Source organism: Dasypus novemcinctus, chromosome 13 (genome assembly GCF_030445035.2).
Source record: "Dasypus novemcinctus isolate mDasNov1 chromosome 13, mDasNov1.1.hap2, whole genome shotgun sequence".
Classification (NCBI taxonomy): domain Eukaryota; kingdom Metazoa; phylum Chordata; class Mammalia; order Cingulata; family Dasypodidae; genus Dasypus; species Dasypus novemcinctus.
Window position 1 is genome coordinate 22,360,767 of NC_080685.1, and position 19,478 is coordinate 22,380,244.

The window sequence follows — 19,478 nt, forward strand, 5'->3', positions numbered from 1 at the left end:
TGTTTCTAACTAAATTTTAAACAGACATGAGTAGAGATGTCTTTTGCTTCCCTTTACTATTAAGAATCTTCTGAAACTGTTGGAAGGCTCACAAAGACATGTCCCAACTATAGAAAAGGTTTCACACATTGTGCTATCCTCATCACAGTCCACCTATAAAAATCTGCAAAAAAGGACACGTGGTCCCACCCAAGTTTATCAAGAAATTCAAGAGCATTAGACTATTAGCTCTGACTTGAACTAAGCAGAATAACCAAAGTAGCCACAAGTCAAAGGTCTCACTTCTGAAAATTTTATTTATTCTGCTTATCTCAAGACTCAGTTAAACAGACATTTGAAATACATTTTGAAATACTTATATATCTTGGCTTTCAAAATGTTTTGATTTCATTTAAACCTATAGACCTCCATGCATGAACAGGTAGCTTTCTGGACACATAGTTTAACCTCAATCTACATGAGTGATTGACAAATCATGGGTTTTAAAACTCTGTAAGGTCGTGGGGTTATTACAAGGAATCTGTATAAGCATTATCTTCAGTCTGAATAAATAGTATATCTTACAAGAATGAATATACTATATTTCAATTGAATGTAGATGCTGGTATGACTAATAAAAGACAAACTGATTTAAAAGCATACTAAAATCAACAGCAGTTTTGTTTTGTTTTGTTTTTTCATCAAAAGACTCTAAAAATACAGCTTATTACCTTGTTGAAAGTAAGTCTAACGATATTTGGACCTTAAAAATGGAAAAGGTAAAGGACCACAAACATGATTCATAGTTTGAGGTGTCCTAGTTGAAGGAGGAAAGGCAACAGATAGACTCCATTTCTGTGATACCATCTAAGGTGTAATTTGGCAGCAAAACAAAGTTTACATATATAAGATCTTAGAATTGAATACCTATAATTGCACTTGTCTTTGGCAGGTGTGACATATCAAAACTTCATAATGTCCTTTGGATCAGACAAGGGCTCTATTTTGACCTTGGAAAATATATCCAGTTATACACATATTCTATGCATTCTTTTTCTTTCTTTTTAATCCATGCATTTTTAAAAAAAATCCTAGGAGTAGCCCTGTGATTCCTAGCCTGAGTGCTGAGGTGCTAGCTGATATCACTGCAAGCTGATTCCTCCCTGCCTCTCTCACTCACCCCAGTACAGCAATTTGTGACATCTTACCCCCATTAAATCTTTCCCCAAACTCCCTGTATCAGAACTTACATTGAGATTCATTTTGGGAACTAGTCCCCCATAAATTCCACTGATTTATAAACAGTACCTCTTATCTTTCCACGTCTCTGCTACAGAAGCCAAAGAGGGTTGGGGTTCCCTAACATCCTATTTTCTATTCACGAGCTCTGCTCCTTCTCCTCTTAAAAATCTGTTTTCCTTTACAGATGTCAGTGGCCTCCCTAGACCAGCTCTAGCAACCAACTCAGAAGTGCCCCTCAACCTCTAAAAGCCCCAGAGGCTATTTTGTTGTTATTCTTTAAAAAGAGACATGGACTATGCTTCCTTCCTTCTTTTTTTTTTTTAAAAGAGGTACCAGGGATTGAACCCAGGTAATAGGAAACAAGCAGGCGCTAACCACTGAGCAACACCCAATCCCCAACAAGAGCTGGGTTTTTTTGTTGTTTGTTTTGTTTTGTTTTTAGGAGGTACTGGGGGTCAAATCTGGGACCTCACATATGGGAAGCAGGCACTCAACCACCTGAGCTACATCCACTTCCCTCCTGATAAATTTTCGTTAAAACTTATGTATTTAATTTGTATTCCTTGAGGAAATAGCACCTGGGAACCAAAGAGAAAAAAACTGATGCAAGTAGAAGGTCATGAGAGAAGTCAATTTGGTACCAATAAATTTATCAAGACATTAAAAAAATTCAATAGTATTTCAATTCAATGAATTTTAACACAGAAGCAATGCATGATGAACAAACACCCTTTCTTCAAAATCTTTTTTTTTTTTTCCTCAACCCTGGGAAATAACTAGGTTTTTTTACCTCCAGTGAATCCCTTCACCACAGACCATATAGGAGGGTGCCTGACCAAGCCAACAGTGTCCCCCAAAGACAGAATGCATAGAAACATAGGTGGCTAAAGGTATGTACAATGGAAGAATCAGTCAGTAGGCTCCAGTCCCCCACTGTACCCTGCTCACTCCACCTGTGTCCACCATATCTTCTCTTCCTCCAGTATGAATACATATACACACATGCATGCATATGAATCTGCAGTACAAGGACTTAAACAGGAATTTTTCCCCATTAACTAATGAGTTAAAGTAAGACTTGTATGGATAGAAAATAAATTCTTCCCCCAAAATCTTCCTTATAACTTGAACCAATTATTGGACCAAAATATTGTTTAAGGAAAATATCTAGTAAGCACTTGCTCAATTCTTATGCAACAAATGTTGACAACTAAAATTTATAATAAGCTAAGGAAGCCATTTAATTAATAGTCTTTTCCACTTCCTTTACCTAGAGTTATTCCTTTTTCTTATAAAATAGGACATTATTGTGAAGAAAGAATCAAGGTGTAACAACAGGGACAAAACATCACTCTGGATTACTAGGTTTTCCAACCCTCCAGAGAAGTGGTAATAGGAACTTTGAGGGAAAATTAAATTTTAACGCCAGGATTATTCCCCCCTGGCCCCAACTCATTAGCCCAGAAACTTTTAAGATGTTGGAAATATCAGCCAAATGTCCACCTCTCTGCCTTTCCCACGCCTCTCCCCAGCTCCGACCAGTCAGAACTCACCTATATGAAGATGGGCTAGGCCAACACATCCTGGAAGGTACCCAGATGAGGCACATGGGGAGGCCAGCAAGAAGCTCCCCTAAATAATCTCTAAACCTCCAAGCCCACCAACCTACAGGCAGTCTCTCCTAATCATGTGCTAACCAAAGAGTTTTCTTTCCTCTTTCAAATTATAATGGAAAAGAAGAAGATAAAGAAGACATTCATGAATAAGGAAACAATCTGTTCAGCTCTGCATGTAATTCAAAGGACAGTCCATTTAACATGAATGTAGAGGCATCAATCACACCAGTTTTCTCAGGGACAATTAGGGACAGCCAAATCACCTCTTCCTCCTTCACTCCCAAAAAGGTTTAGATTCCTGAGACTGTAAACCATCCAGCTATAAAGGAATGAACACCTGAACAGTCTGGGTTATCTAAACTATGTTAGAAACATTTAACAGCAAAGCATTTCTAGAAATAATATCTTAATCCCAGCCATGTTCTGGTGTTAAGACTAATGAATCTGCAACGTTTCTACCTAGAATGCGAGGCATCTCAAACTACAGTTAATTTGGGTTAAGGAGAAAAAAACAGAAATGATGTACAGCAGAGTGATCCTCATCCTATACATAGTTCCTCCACTGTTTAACCCTAGTACCCAGTGAAGTCTCTCAGTCTTTCTTGCAGACACTGTTCACTTGACAAAACTTAAGTGGGAAGGTCTGGGAAACAGCAAAATAAGCTTTATCTCCTCTATCAGAGCAGGAAAAGTGAAGAAAATTTCAGGAACTTTGTCTGATCTTGTTTGCTATACTGTGCAATTGAAAGGCAAAGCCCTATCGAAGGTTTCTGTCCCTTTGTAAAGCTACTTGGATCCTTTCTATTTCTCTAGGCAACCTAAGTAAAGAATAACTCCCTGGCCTGAGAGACAAAAAATCCCAGGCTGTCAAAATTTTTCTAAGATAACTGTTATTGTTTCACTTGAAAACTGCAATGTGCTCAAACTTCAGCATCATAGCCTTCCCCCATCTAAGTAGTGGCCAAATATTCATGACACCCCTCATACCTCTGTCTCTCCCTCCCCACCCCCAATTTAAAACCAATGTGCATTTTCAGGGTACATTTCAATAGCCATAGTAAGTAACTAACATTTCCCAAAAGAACAATCTCTACAGAGATGTCATAGGATAGGTATATGAGAGAACAGCTTTATTTACCTGTGCCCAACCTGAATCATACCTTCTGGTCACAGCCTTTTCAGGTGGAATATTAGTTCAGCAGGCCACTCTCCTACTTTCTCTTTCCTCCCCTACTCCTTCATCCTCTTCAAAGTACAGGTAAAGATATCTCTAACCCTCTTTCCTTATCCCCAAAATCAGTGTATGATAGTCAACAAAAAACTCAGGAGACTCCTAGCCAAGAAACAGACTCACCAACGAGTGACCCTCTGTGTTCTGATCATTCCAAACTGATGAAGGGCTGATGTGACCATACAAACAGTGCCTGCCCCTCTGTGCACGATCAGTTCCCTTCTAGGTGCACCAACAGCTGTTACATGTCCCCATTATTTCCTTTTGACAGATTGAAGTTATAACGATATTCTTAACTTTCTTCATTTACTCAACATTAAACACTAAAATGCTCCAAAGAGCCATGTAATGTGCATGGGGCACTTTTAGGCTGAAAACAGTAATGTCTACTTCTCCTAGGTCATAGTGTTTTAGGTGTGATCACAATAATCAATTTGACACCAAGTGTAGCCAGAACTGAGCAGAATAGGAAAGTTTCAGAGATTTTAAAAAATGAGTTCTAAAAATTAAAATAAGACCATGTAAATTTCAATTTCTGAAGAACAATGAATTATCAAAAACATTGGACTGGCTATGAAAGCAGTAATAAAGTAATCCCATTTCTGTAAAGGAAATTATTTTAAGTCCTGCACGATAAAAAAAGAAAAAAGAAAACAAACAAACAAAAAAGGTCTGCAGGATAAGACAGTAAACAGAGAGTTGGGAGTTATTAAAAAAACATCAGAACCGAAGGCTCCAAACATCTGTCCCTTTGTGCCCACATCCTGCCCAGCTCATTCCCAGAAAGAGGCCAGAATCAGGTTCCACCCAAACTCCTAAGACATGTCATGCTGGTTTCTGGGAAAACTGCATCTCCTGATGTAGTCCTTAAAAATTACAATGAGCAAACCAAAGAGTAAAATGATATGTCACTTTCTCTTTCCCACTTTAATTTTTCTCTGATTTGCTCGTTGAGGATCAAAACAAAATAAAACTTAGGTTCAGATTCCTGAATTAATTTGACCTCACCTTACGGCTAAGCGGCCAACAGGAGCACTTTCATACAATTAAGACAAAAATGACTTATATCAGCAGGACTTAAGGGTACTGTTTCCACCATATTTACTATAAAATGCACTAATGGTAAGGTGGCGGTTGGAGAAGGAGATTGAACTCTCCATTACAGGGCAGCATGACAGATAGCAGGACCCTAGCTAGACTTTAAGGAACTGATTCTATTCTGGGGGAGGGGGGGAACCCACATAATTAAGTTTCAAACTTATAAAATTATCACTCTTAATTCAGGAATAAGAGGCATTTGGTTGTAGATACAATACCATCTGTAGATACTAACTTTAAATTTGGAGAGGAAAAACACTCATTGCATTAACATTATGTGTTAGGTTTCTTATGAGATTCCTAAATCCACCTACTATTTTTTTGTTTGATACAGTTAATAAGCTGTGGTAAGAAGACAACCACAGCCCTGGCTCAGTTGTGGTCTTTAGCTTCAGAAAGTCCATCGGTCATGTAGCTGGCTGTCACTGCTAAATCTGTTGCTTGCAGAGGCCTCTGAGCTCTGGGTTTGCCGAGTAGAGTCCTCACCATTTAAACTCTTTCTGCATACAGGACATGTGTCATGCTGAAACAGAAAGATATCAGTCCTGAGAAGCTACACGCTGAAAGGGCACTGAGACCTGGCAAATCAAAAACTATGACTTGGCAGCTAGAACAACAAAAAGAACATGCATCCTTACACTGTGCACTTTGAGCACCAAGATGTAATATCAGGATATATCCCAAGTAAAACTTTAAGCAGAAGTGACAGACAGAATTCTAAGTCAGCAACCTAACTATAGTTAACACATACCACCAGACAGAACTATCCAGAAACAATCATCTGGGATCTGAGTGGAGGATAACCGCCCACTACTCCCTATATGATCTGGGCTATGATATAGACCACTGACCATGAGGTGCAGCGGTGCTCAGAGATGTATTCACCAAATGCAATGAATGTCTCATGATGATGGAGGAGATTGTTGTTATGGGGGGAGGAGTGGGGTCAGGGGGGTGGGGGCTATATGGGGACCTCATATTTTTTTAATGTAATATTAAAAAAATAGACAAAAAAAAAAAAAGGAGAGATAATAACTATTTTAGACTTTGTTGCCCATACTGTCCATCACAACTATGCAACCCTGTTAATGAGACACAGAAGTAGCCATAGATAATTTTATATATATATATATATATATATATATATATATATATATATATATATATATATATATATATATATATATTGCCCGCCCCCCCCTTTAGGAAGTACCAGGGATTGAACCCAGGACTATACATGGGAAGGAGGTGCTTAACCACTGAGCTACACCTGCTCCCCAATGACAGTAATTTTTTTCATTTGTTTGTTTTTATTTTTCAGAGTTGCCAGGGATTGAACCCAGGACCTCATACATGGGAAACAGGCACTCAACCATTTGAACTACATCCACTCCCCCATAGAAAATTTGTCAACAAATGAGCGATTAAGCTTTATTTATAAAAACAGGTAATAGCCTAGTTTTGACCCATGGGCTGATGTTTGTCAATCTCTGGTCTAGAGACAGAAAGTTTTAAAGAGATAGTAATCTAAAAATCAATAATGGTAGTATTAGGAGTTAGCCAGATATTCATGGGACAAAAATCTGATCTACTTGGCTACAAGACCTGTTAACTGTACCCTTACTCTGAACCATCCTCCCCAGAAGGTGTGAGTGGTATAGATGGCCCCATCATAGCTGACTGTACTTACCAGTTCTAACCATGGCACAATACAACTACTGTGAAAGAAATGGTTGCAGGGTAACTGCCGGACTTCCTCTTCAACTGTGTAATCTTCTTTGCATACTGGACACTCTAAACCCATATCTGTTGAAGGAAGAAATACCGTTTAAAGTAAACAACTGAAAAAGAGGGGAGAAAAATAAAACCCAACCTAAAACCTCTAACAACCCAATGAATGCATAAAGGAAAAACAGAAGATTAAAAGAAGAGGTGCATCCAAGTGGGAGGCAATTACAAGGCATGGATTCTATTTCAAAACTGGAGTGGGGGTAGACAGGATTATGAAATGGAGGAATGAAGAATGGGGTCTATTCCAACAAGGCCTAGATAGGAACTACGTAAGGCCTACTTTTCCATTTAAAGATTTGGAAGAAATAAATTGGGGCTTAGATTATCTGCTATGTAAAACAGGAAAACCATTTTCCCAAATGTTATGATAACTTTCTGGCAGTCAGTTTCCACTGAGGAAATACTGGCAACCTGTCAACCAAGGGACTCATCTCAACAATCTCAGTAGTGTCTACTCAGCCATCTCAAGCCAATTTTATCCGCTCTTTTACACATTACTCATCTTCTTTCAGCAAGGCAGCCCTAAAGCCCTCTGTACAAGCTATTAATTAAAAGCTGTATCAGGAGGTAGTGCCACAGAATTGTAAAGCCTAGATGTAGTTCAGGCCTCTAAATCTACAGACAGGAAACCTCTCCCGAGAGGACATGGCCACAGAGCACACTGGGAAGAGTATCAAGAAGCAAGTTCTTGATGAGTTTCTCAAGTTTGGCTAATAATACCAGCTAGTCTGTCCCCCTCCCTATTGGCTAGAGTATGCTCCATCTCCCACAGAGCTCAAAGTATATGGAGTAGGAATACCATTAGAGAGATTCACTCCTTCCTTTCCATTCCCAGCACCTTCACCCTAATTCTAGCTTTACCTCTCATTCCAAGTCTACTGCAATGGCCTCCTAGGAAGTCTATCTGACTCCAGGCCCTCAACCCTGCAGATACACCTTATACTTTGCTACCAGTTCATCTGCCCTAAAACCAGCATCATAGCAATCAATCTCCAGCTCATCTTTAGATTCTTAGCGTTCACCTCAAAATCAACTGACTCAAAGTTAAAACATCACATCATCTCCCTACTCAAACCAGGGCCCACTCGCAACTTGCCCATCCCTAATGATGGTGGCATCATCTTTGTCATTTCAAAGTTGCAAGATCTCAGAATCATCTTTGGCCCTCTCCCCTCCTTCATCCTATTAGGCAATCAGTGACAAGAGCGTTTCTTCAAAATGATCTTCTGAGTCTAACCCTTTCCTTTCTTCTAGCATTGCCACCATCACCTGAACCCTATCTGGACTGCTCTAACAGCCTCTTAAATCCCTGCTTTTGTCCTCTCCTCCTTCTAATCTATTTTATATACTACCTCCAAACTAATATTCTCTAAAGAACAGTTAAATTCCCTCATTTCTCCATATGGGGACCCACAAAACTTCCTTAATACCTAAACATCCAGACCTAACTTCTCTGCCACATTCAAAGTCCTCTGTAACAAGGTCCCACTTCTTATCCAGTGACACTCCCACTACTCCCTCAAAAGAGATTCTATTTCAGAGCTAACAAAGTCATAAGGTCATTCTCCTTATGATCATATCTGACACAGATAGCATGTTCATGCTGGTATTTTTATATTGGTTGCTACTTTTCTTCAAATAAAATTTTATCTCCTCTCTAAGACTGTCATCTTGTCTTTAAAGTCTTCTCTGATTCAAAACCTGAATTTGTGGAAAAAGAAACCCCCAGTGAAAAATAACATGTTTATTTTGTTTTTATCCCTCCCCCTTGTGGCTTTTTGCATGCTGTCTGCTCTCTGTGTCCATTCGCTGTGCATTCTTCTGTGTCTGTATTTATTTTATTTTATTCCTCCCTGCCGTGGCTTGCTTGCTGTCTGCTCTCTGTGTCCATTCGTTGCATGCTCCTCTGTGTTGTCTCCCTCTTTTTTTTTTTGTTGCGTCACCTTGCTGAGTTGGTGCTCTATGGTGCCTGTGGGCCTGGTGACGCTCTTGGCACCTGTGGGAGCCTGCCTTCATGAGGACGCGAACCCAGGGCCTCCCATATGGTAGAAGGGAGCCCTGCTGATTGAGCCACAGCCGCTTCCCGAAAAATAATGTTTTTACCACTAAATTCCTTTAGTGCTTATAAATAAAATGAGAAAATACCTACATCTGATGTTTAAGTGTGTCTGACACTTGGTAAATGTGAAACAAATCTCCAGGCTCCCATTTTTTCCCTTCCCCTACACCAAAATCAGCATCATTTGTTTAATGCTATTTCTTACAATATCTAAATCATTTAATAAGTTTTGCTTCCCCTAATAAGCTTCTTAAGGATTCAAGTGTTATATATTTTTCTAACTCTCTACTTGTCCTGGCTCCTAGAAAAGTGACATGGTAAATGCTTAGGATATACCTGTTGACAAGTATATCATCCTAGACCCCAGGAAGAAATTTTTTTTTTAAAGATTCATTTATGGGAAACGGACTTTGGCGCAGTGGTTAGGGCGTCCGTCTACCATATGGGAGGTCCGCGGTTCAAACCCTGGGCCTCCTTGACCCGTGTGGAGCTGGCCATGCGCAGTGCTGATGCGCGCAAGGAGTGCCGAGCCACGCAAGGGTGTCCCCTGCGTGGGGGAGCCCCACGCGCAAGGAGTGCGCCCGTGAGGAAAGCCGCCCAGCGTGAAAAGAAAGTGCAGCCTGCCCAGGAATGGCGCCGCCCACACTTCCCGTGCCGTGCCGCTGACGACAACAGAAGCGGACAAAGAAACAAGACGCAGCAAATAGACACTAAGAACAGACAACCAGGGGAGGGGGGGAAATTAAATAAATAAATAAATCTTTAAAAAAAAAAAAAAGATTCATTTATTATTACTGCCCGCCCACCCTGCATTGTTTTGCACTCACTGTCTGCTCTCTGTGTTCATTCACTATGTACTCTCTGTGTCTGCTTTTCTTCTCTTTAGGAGGCACCAGGAACCAAACCTGGGACCTCCCATGTACGAGAGAGGCGCTCAATTACTTTGAGCCACCTCTGCTCCTTGCTTTGTTGTGTCTCTCATAACTTTCCTCTTTCTTTCTTTTTTTTTTTTTAAAGACTTATTTCTCTCTGCCCCACCCCGACCCCCACCCCAGTTGTCTGTTCTCTTTGTCTATCTGCTGTGTCTTGTTTCTTTGTCCACTTCTGTTGTTGTCAGTGGCACGGGAATCTGTGTCTCTTTTTTGTTGCGTCATCTTGCGTCAGCTCTCCGCATTCTTAGGCAGGCTGCACTTTCTTTTGCACTGGACAGCTCTCCTTACAGGGCGCACTCCTTGCGCATGGGGTTCCCCTACGCAGGGGACACCCCTGCGTGGCACGGCACTCCTTGTGCACATCAGCACTGCACACGGGCCAGCTCCACACGGGTCAAGGAAGCCCAGGGTTTGAACCGCGGACCTCCCATGTGGTAGATGGATGCCCTAACCACTGGGCCAAGTCCATTTCCCACTTTCCTCTTTCTGTCTCCTTGTTGTGTCATCTTGTTGCATCAGCTCCCTGTGCCTCCTCGTCACGCCAGCTTGTCTTCTCCAGGAGGCACTGGGAATCGAACCTGGGACCTCTCATGCGGTAGGGGGGAGCTCAATCACCTGCACCACACTCGCATCCCCAGGAAGAAATTTAATTTAAAAACTGCTATAGCTTCACCTGGAAATCCTTAATATAGGAAGATGCTGGGACTTACAACAGAAATCAGAAGATGAGAGAATAAGTATGAAAATGAACCTACCAACTTGATCCTGAGTTACTGTCACTGTTGGAAGAGATGAGATCTTTTCCTTATCAGCTGGGGGAGGCCCTGTGTTTTCCAGTTGTCCTAAAAGCTACCAAAAAAATAAAGAAGATGATGATGAAGAAAAATAAAAGCAGACATGTCAATATCCCTGGGGAGGCTGCTCCAGCTGAGAATAAACAGTACATATATTAGAAATGTTAGTTACTCTGACTTCTACAAGGCTCTGAGAGGCTCAGGTTTCCTCTTCCCCACTGCCAGAACACTCATAATTGCTTCACAATTTCAGAATGACATTAGTATAAGCCTACAGATAGACACATGCTTGCAAGGACCATCTCTATGCATAAAGCAACTTCAGATGCAGCAAAGGGTTTGTGATGTCATGAATAAGACTACAGTTTAATAAAAAGAAACAATTAACTGGACCAAAAACTTCATGCTGCCTGAAAGAAGAAAAGGGTAGGAGTATAGAAAATAGTATAAAGTAAGCCAAGAAATAGTAATTATTGCGTACAAGAAGACTTAAAAATAAACAACAGGCTTTCTGTTCTCAGCAATTTACAAGGGAAATGAAAAACCAATCAAATTAAAATAAACATAAACAAGTGGAAGCTATTGTACATGGCACGAGAGAATCTTTTTCTCTGCTTCCTTCCCTAACTTTTGCTCCATCTAGCAGAAATCCCTGCTTCAACACATGAAGTTACCCTCCTTTTTTGTGGAGTACTTGGTTAATGGAATCTTCACAGGACTGAACAAGAGGCCAAAAATACAATATACTATTCGTTTTAGGAGAGGTCTATTTCCCTGTGGAGGTGAAAGTATCACCTAGAAAGCCCTAGGATGTAAGGAGGTATGTGGTTATTGAGCTAAACCTCAAACCATTTTAAAGCTTTAGTAAAATGGAAACCCACAAGGTCAAAATACTAGAGAAAGCAAAGCGACTACCATTTTAGAAAGTAGCTGAAGAAAAGCAGAAAGTCTGTAAACCAAGAGACAAACTGAAAAGATACCCTCAAAAAGCAGCTCCTCACCTGGGTAACAATGGCATCAAGCCCTGTCTGGCCCCAGGCGTAGTCCCCAGGGTTGGAGTGCAGCATCCCGCTCCTATACATGAGATGAGACAGACAGCATTAGACGGAGTGACCAGGTTCTTTCCTACACCACAGAACAAACTGGCAGACGGATCCTATTCTCTTTCAGAGCTGGAAAGTCACCAGTCCTCTAGAATCAAATGTCAAAGAATTTTAATACAAGTTTAAACAGATTATGCAGAGATAGTCTCTCATTCTCTAAGAATTTTTACTTTACTGAAAGGAACATAAAATGTGAAGTTACATAAAGGTTGTCTTTTTTTGTGCCCACTTACATTAACACAGATGGACTTGCCTCAAGGCTAGCCAAAATCTATTAGCAGACTTCCCTCAATCTATGAGGCTGTCTGTGGTCCTGGACAATGAGGAGCTTGTAAGGCATACCAGTCTCTCTGAATTACAATTTAGAGTAATTACAAAAGGGACTTGGCAGCACCACTCTTTGGAGCTGCTAGTACAAGGGATGATGGAGGTTCAGACTCTCTGGCTGGAAAAGAGGATTACCATGTAGAAGGACAGAGGTTACTTTGAAAAAAGTCTTTGGAGGAGAATAAGCAAGATGAAATAATAACTGTACAGACAAGATGTTAAATCCCATCTTTAACCCTACCATACATAAGTGTCACTTCAATCTGATAGTGGATTATACACTTTCGTTTCTTCTGACAAACCTCCTTAACTTTGGGAAAAGGAAATTGGGCTATTTTTTTTTTTCAGTTTCAGAAATTCTTAAGGCATAAAATCTTCCCATGTAGAGGGGAAACCCACAAATCAGATACCAAGTCTGGTAGGGATCAGTTCATTCCATTCCTCAACACAACTCTCAGATCAGAATAAAATCAGAATCAGACATACGCAGCATACAGACATCCTAGGGGCAGAATGGGGGGTGATGGTATGTGATTAGGAGGGCCCAGCTAAGCCTGAACATTAAAAAATAAGATCTGATTAAGTCTGGGTCTCAGCAGATAAAGGTCATCTAATAGCTTACCAGTCACATCTATTTACTCCTCTATGCAGCACTTTCTCTCTGAGCTGGTAGTGCAGAAACTACATAGCACCTAAAATGATGCTCCTCTAGCATGCAATGGGAGGCAATTAGTTACTTACCAGGAAAAAGGATGTGGGGACCCAGGAATTGCAGAATTTGCAAAGAATCCTGCAAAAATCTGTTGTATTATTCTGTTGGAAGAGAAAAAATTAGGTAAGCTGACAAATAAATGAACAAACTCCACAGAAACCCATGGAAAGCCAATCACCAATTCCTTCCCCAAACCACAATGGCTTTTCATTATTAAATAAAAGATAGCACCAGAAATCAGTCTGCCACCTGGCAGCAAGCTGTTTTGCTATTATGACTATCTTCCTGAGTTTGCTATCTTGTGGATTAATATATTTTTGTGAATGTGGCTCGACCAGAAAGGGTTCTGACTGCATGGTATAAATTTCAAACTTTGTTCCTTGGTTCCCTGTCATCAATATGAGGAGAGGCCGAAAGGAATGCTGAGCCCATGGGGTTCTGAGGGTTCTGGGCCCACCTTCCTTTAATAAGGACTGTTTCATTTTTATGTTTTCTAGATAACATTTAATGCATTCAATTACTTTTTCTAAAAGACTGACAAGACTTGATAGCCTAAAAGTTAAAAATATTTACAGAGCAAAACTTACCACAGTAGAAAGACAAGGGACTGGGAAAAAAAATTATATACACTATATAAATAAAAGATTAATATCCAACCCATCCTTAAGACAGAGCTCCTACAAACAATTTTTTAAAACTCCATATTGGAAAACTGGGCAAAGGATATTAACAAACAATAACTAGAAGAAATATAAATATCCAGTAACAAAATGAAAATAAGCTTAATCAATTTAAAAATCAAAGAGACAGAAATTAAAACAAAAAGAGATGACATGTTTTTGTCTATCATATTAGCAAAAATAAAGACAGATAACATTAAGTTTGATGATAGTGTGTAGTACACTTTCAAACAGTGTTAGTGGGAATATAATAGTTAGAGTCTTCCAGGAGGGCAATTTAGTAATATCAATTTTTAAGTGGTCATACCCTTTGATGCAGCACTTTCCTCCTAGGATTTCATCCTACAGAAATACTTCACAGATTCCCCGACCTCCCATCCCAGGTAAGCTGAAGGAGTTGGTGGCAGATTAGTGCTTTGATTTTGAATAATTCAGAAAAGTCAGATACAAACCAGATATAATTTGTGTGATGGAAAAGAAGAGCAGCTGAGGCAAAGAGAAATAGAGGGTTTAAGACCAGAGAGGGAATAACCTTGGAAGAATGAATTGCTGGCAACCACATTTGTTGTTGCAGAAGGCTGAGATCCTATGCGAAGCTTCAATGGAGGGCCAGTGTGAGGGCAAGAGTGAACCCAGATCTTCTGGAAATGACGTGGGGGAACCTCAAGCACAAAGCAATATTGCCTTCAGAACATCTGCCATATTTAGGACTACACAGGGCAGCAAGCCAAAACCTTAAGTGCAGGACTTGGGAGGATTATGGTAAGATGGCAGAGTAGGAAGGAACAAGAATGAGTCCTTTCACCAGAACAACTACTGAACAGGAAGCAAGTGTAGAAAACAATTATTCTGAAACTCCAGAGGCAAGCAGAACAATGTACAGCATCTAGGGAATAGTGGAAGGAAAAGGCTGGTAAATTACAGTAAAGATCAGTAAATTGCTATCTTTGTGTGGTTGTTACCAACAACCATCTCTGACTCTCATAGCAGGTGGCCATGCAGTCTAGCCCCTGGCTAGGATGCTGGTGACAGAAAGGGACATAGAAATCCTTTCCCCCAAGACTGGGGATGGGCACAGCCAATTACTGATCATGGCTTTTGATTAAGACATTCCAAGATAAACAAAAGCTGAGGGAATTCATCACCACTAGACCTACCCTACAAGTAATGGCAAATGGCGTTCTTCAGAGAGCAAGGAAAGAACACTAACTAGACAGTGGTTCAGAAAGGAAAGAACACCAACTAGACAGTGATTCAAAGTGGCATAGAGAAATAAAAGCCTCCAGTAAAGGTAACCATTTAGGTAATTACAAATGCCAGTTTTATTGTACTAGACTGTTTGTTATATAACTACTTACTTCCTAAAGATGCTAAAATGCAAATACATGAAAAATAATGATAAATCTATGGTTTTGGAGTTATAATATACCCAGATTTAAGTGGTAAGTACAAAAATGGTGGACGAATGGAGGGGTACTGGAAAAGTATATGTCTATGCTATTGAAGTCAAGCTGTTTTCAAATGAAATATGACTGTTAAATATTTAGGATGTTAACTTTAAACCCCTTGGTAACCACAAAGAAAATATAGGAAAAATGTAATCAGATAGAAAAGAGAAGGCACTAAATACAATACAACATAATAAACTGGATAAACATAAAAGTAGGCAAAATGGAAGAGTTAAGGGGCAAAAATGGTGTAAGACCTAAAAGGATAAATAGCAAAATGGCAGAAGAAAGTCCTGCATTATCAGTACTGAGTTTAAATGTAAGCACATTAAACTCTCAAGGCAGAAGGCAAGGACTGACAGAATGGATAAAAAAGCATGACCCAACTGATGCTGTTGGCAAGAGACTCACCCTAATTCAAAGAAAAAAGTAGGCTGAAAGTGAAAGGATGGAAAATAAATAAATACTATGCAAGTAGTAACCAAAAGAGTGCTGGGGTAGCTTTATTAATATCAGATAAAACAGACTTTAAGTCAAATACAGTTACAAGGAACAAAGATGGTCATTATATAATGAAAAGGGGGTCAAGTCAATCCAATGATTTAAATATATATGCACCCCATATTAGAGCCCCAAAATATATGAAGCAAATGCTGACAGATTTGAAGGGAGAAACTGATGGTTCTATACTAATAGTAGGAGACCTTAATATAGCATTTTCAATAATGAACAGAATATCTAGTCTGAAGATCAATATGAAAATACAAGACTTGAACAGCACTCTAAAACAACTAGACCTAACAGACATACATAAAAACATTTCACCCAACAAAAACAGAATACACATTCTTCTCAAGTGCACATGAATCATTCTCCAGAATATACCATATGTGAGGTCACAAATCAAGTCTCAATAAATTAAAAAATATTAATCTTATACAATGATTCTTCTCCACCCACAACAAAATAAAGTTAGAAATTAATAACAGAGGGAAAAAGGAAAAAATTTAAAATATGTGGAAATTAAACAACCAATGGGTTAACAAGGAAATCACAAGCAAAATCAGGTTATATCTTGAGGCGAATAAAACTGAAAATACAACATACCAAACATATGGGGTGCAGCAAAGGCAGTGCTGAGAGGCAAATTTATAGCTTTAAATGCTTACATTATAAAAGAAGAAAGACTTCAAATCAGAGACCTAATCTCAAAACTGGAAGAATTAGAAAAAGAAGAGCAAGCTAAATCCAAAGGGAACAGAAGGAAGAAAATAACAAAGATTAGAGTGCAGATAACTGGAAACAGAAAAACAAACAAAAAACAGTAGAATCAACAAAACCAAAAGCTGGTTCTTTGAAAAGATCAATAACATTGACAAGCCTTTAGCTAGATGGACAAAGAAAAAAAGAAGACAAAAATAACTAAAATCAGACTTGAAAAAGGGGACATTACTACTGACCCTGCTGAAATAAAAAGTACTGTAAGAGGATACAATGGACAATTGTATGCCAATAAACTAGACAACCTAGATGAAATGGACAAATTCTTAGAAACACACAAACTACCTACACTGGGTTAAAAAGAAATAAAAGATATCAAGAAACTAATTACTAGTTAAGAGGCTCAATCAATAATAAAAAACCTCCCAACAAAGAAAAGACCAGGACCATGTGGCTTCACATGGGAGTTCTACCAAGCATACCAAGACTTAACTCCAATTTTGCTCAAACTTTCAAAAACTTGAAGAGGAGGAATACTCCCTAATTCATTTTACAAGGCCAACATTAACCTCATACCAAAGCCAGATAAAGACACTACAAGAACAGAAAACTATAGACCAATATCTCTTAGGAATAAAGACATAAAAATCATCAACAAAGTACTTGCAAATTGAACCCAAAAGCACATTAGAAACATTTCAACATAAGAAAATCAATTAATGTACCACACCATATTAATGGAATAAGGAAAAATAAAACACACAATCATCTCGATTGATGCAGAAAAGGCACTTGACAAAATCCAGTCTTTTCTTGATAAAACCACTTAAAATATTAGGAATAGAATCCTCAATTTGATAAAGAGTATACATGAAAAGCCCATAGCTAACATCATACTCTATGGTGAAAGATTAAAAGCTTTCCCTCTGAGATCTGGAACAAGTCAAGGAGGTTCAATCACCATTGTTGTTCTTACCAGAGTATAATCAGGAAAGAAAAAAGTAATAAAAGGCACCCAAATTGGAAAGGAAAAAATAAAACTTTCCTTATTTGCACCTGATATGATCCTATATACAGAAAATCCTGAATAATCTGCAATAAAGCTCCTACATCTAATAAATTCAGCTAAGTAGCTGGGTATAAGATCAACACCCAAAATACAGTAATGTTTATATACACAAGCAATGAACAATTAGAAGAAAAAATAAAGAAATAAATTCCATTCACAATAGCACTAAAAGAATCAAGTATTTAGGAATAAATCCAATCAAGGATGTAAAGGACTTGTACATAGAAAACTATAAAACATTGATAAAAGAAATCGAAGACCTAAATAGGAAAGCAGACATAGCTCAGACTAGTTGGGCTTCCACCTACCACATGGTAGGTTGCTGGTTTGGATCCCAGTGCCTCCTAAAGAAGACAGCTAGCTGGTGCAATGGGCAGGCACAGCAAGCTGATGCAACAAGAGACATGAGGAAAAAAAAACAGAATGAGAGACACAACAAAGGAGGGAGCAGAGGTGGCTTAAGCATTTAGGCACCTCCCTCCCATATCAGAGGTCTCAGGTACCTCCTAAAGTAACAAGGAGGTCAAACAGACACAGCAAGTGAACAACAAAGGGGTGGGGATAAATAAATAAATAAATAAATAAAGACCTAAATAAACGGAAGGACATACCATGTTCAGGGATTAGAAAACTAAATATCATTAAGATGTCAATCCTACCCAAAGTAGTTTACAGATTCAACACAATCCCATTCAAAATTCCAACAACCATCTTTGCAGAAATGGAAAAGCCAGTCATCAAATTTATATGGTCATCAAATTTATATGGAGGGTAAGGAGTCCTGAACAGCTAAAGCCATCTTGAAAAAGAAAAATGAAGTTGGAGGATTCATACTTCCTACTCTTAAAAGTTAAGGTAATCAAAACAGCATGGTACTGGCACAGGACAAACCACAGAGCAATAGACTCAAACTGAGAACTCAAAAATCATAATTATAGCCAAGCGATTTTGACAAGGGGGCAAAGACCACTCAATTGAGAAAGAATAATCTCCATTTGCAAAAAATGGACCTCTACCCCATACCTTATACAAAAATCAACTCAAGATGGATCAAAGGCCTAACATAAGAGCTAGAACTACATCTTCAGGACCTTGTGTTAGCCCATGATTTGCTTTTTGTTTTGTTAAGATTTATTTTATTTATATATTTCTCCCTTTCCTTGTTTGCGCTCACTGTCTGCTTGTTGTGTGCTTCCTGTGTCTGCTTGTGTTCTTTTAGAAGGCACCGGGAACTGAACCTGGCAACTCTCATGTGGGAGGGAAGTGCCCAATCATTTGAGCTAAATCCACTTGTGTCCTTGTTGTATCTTTCATTGTGTTTCCTTGTTTGTCTCCTCATTGCAGCATCTTGTTGCTTCAGCTCGCTGCACGAGCTTGCTGTCTTGCTTGTCTTCTTTAGGAGGCACTGGGAACTGAACCCAGACCTCCCATGTGGGAGAAAGGCGTTCAATTGCTTGAGCTTCCTCCACTCCCTGCTTTGTTGTGTCTCTCATGTTTCCTCTTTGTGTCTCCTTGTTGCATCATCTTATTGCTTCACCTCACCGTGCCAGCCCATCACACCAGCTTGCTGCCTTGCTTGTCTTTTCCAGGAGGCGCCAGGAACCAAACCCCATACTACTCATACGGTAGGCAGATGCCCAACTGCTTGAGTCACATCCCTTCCCAGGAAATGGTTTCTTAGACTTTACACTCAAAGCGCAACCAAGAAAAGAAAAAAAATAGCTAAAAGGGATCTCATCAAAATTGAAAAGTTTTCTGCCTCAAAGGACTTTATCATAAAAGGACAGGGAAGCAGACTTGGCCCAGTGGATAGGGCATCCACCTACCACACGGGAGGTCCGTGGTTCAAACCCCGGGCCTCCTTGACCCATGTGGAGCTGGCCCATGTGCAGTGCTGATGTGCTCAATGAGTGCCATGCCACGCAGGGATGTCCCCCGCGTAGGGGAGCCCCACGCGCAAGGAGTGCGCCCCATAAGGAGAGCCGCCCAGCGCGAAAGAAGGTGCAGCCTGCCCAGGAATGGCGCCACATGCACGGAGAGTTGACACAGCAAGATGACTCAATAAAAAGAAATACAGATTCCCGTGCCGCTGACAACAAAAGTGGACAAAAAGAAGAACATGCAGCGAATGGACACAAGAACAGACAACTGGGGCAGGGGGTGGGGGAAGGGGAAA

General features: G+C 39.7%; 1 protein-coding gene across 1 annotated transcript in view; it reads right to left on the minus strand.

Moving 5' to 3' along the window:
• Nucleotides 1–278: 278 nt before the first annotated feature.
• RNF115 (ring finger protein 115) overlaps nucleotides 279–19,478 on the minus strand; it is a 79,229-nt gene continuing 60,029 nt past the window's right edge. The window contains exons 5-9 of the mRNA XM_004480498.4: nucleotides 12,914–12,985; nucleotides 11,744–11,816; nucleotides 10,704–10,797; nucleotides 6,857–6,972; nucleotides 279–5,689 (exon numbers count right to left, since the gene is read on the minus strand). Of these exons, the coding sequence (XP_004480555.1) occupies nucleotides 5,558–5,689; nucleotides 6,857–6,972; nucleotides 10,704–10,797; nucleotides 11,744–11,816; nucleotides 12,914–12,985 (487 nt within the window). The 3' untranslated portion in view covers nucleotides 279–5,557. The remainder of the gene's footprint in view (nucleotides 5,690–6,856; nucleotides 6,973–10,703; nucleotides 10,798–11,743; nucleotides 11,817–12,913; nucleotides 12,986–19,478) is intronic.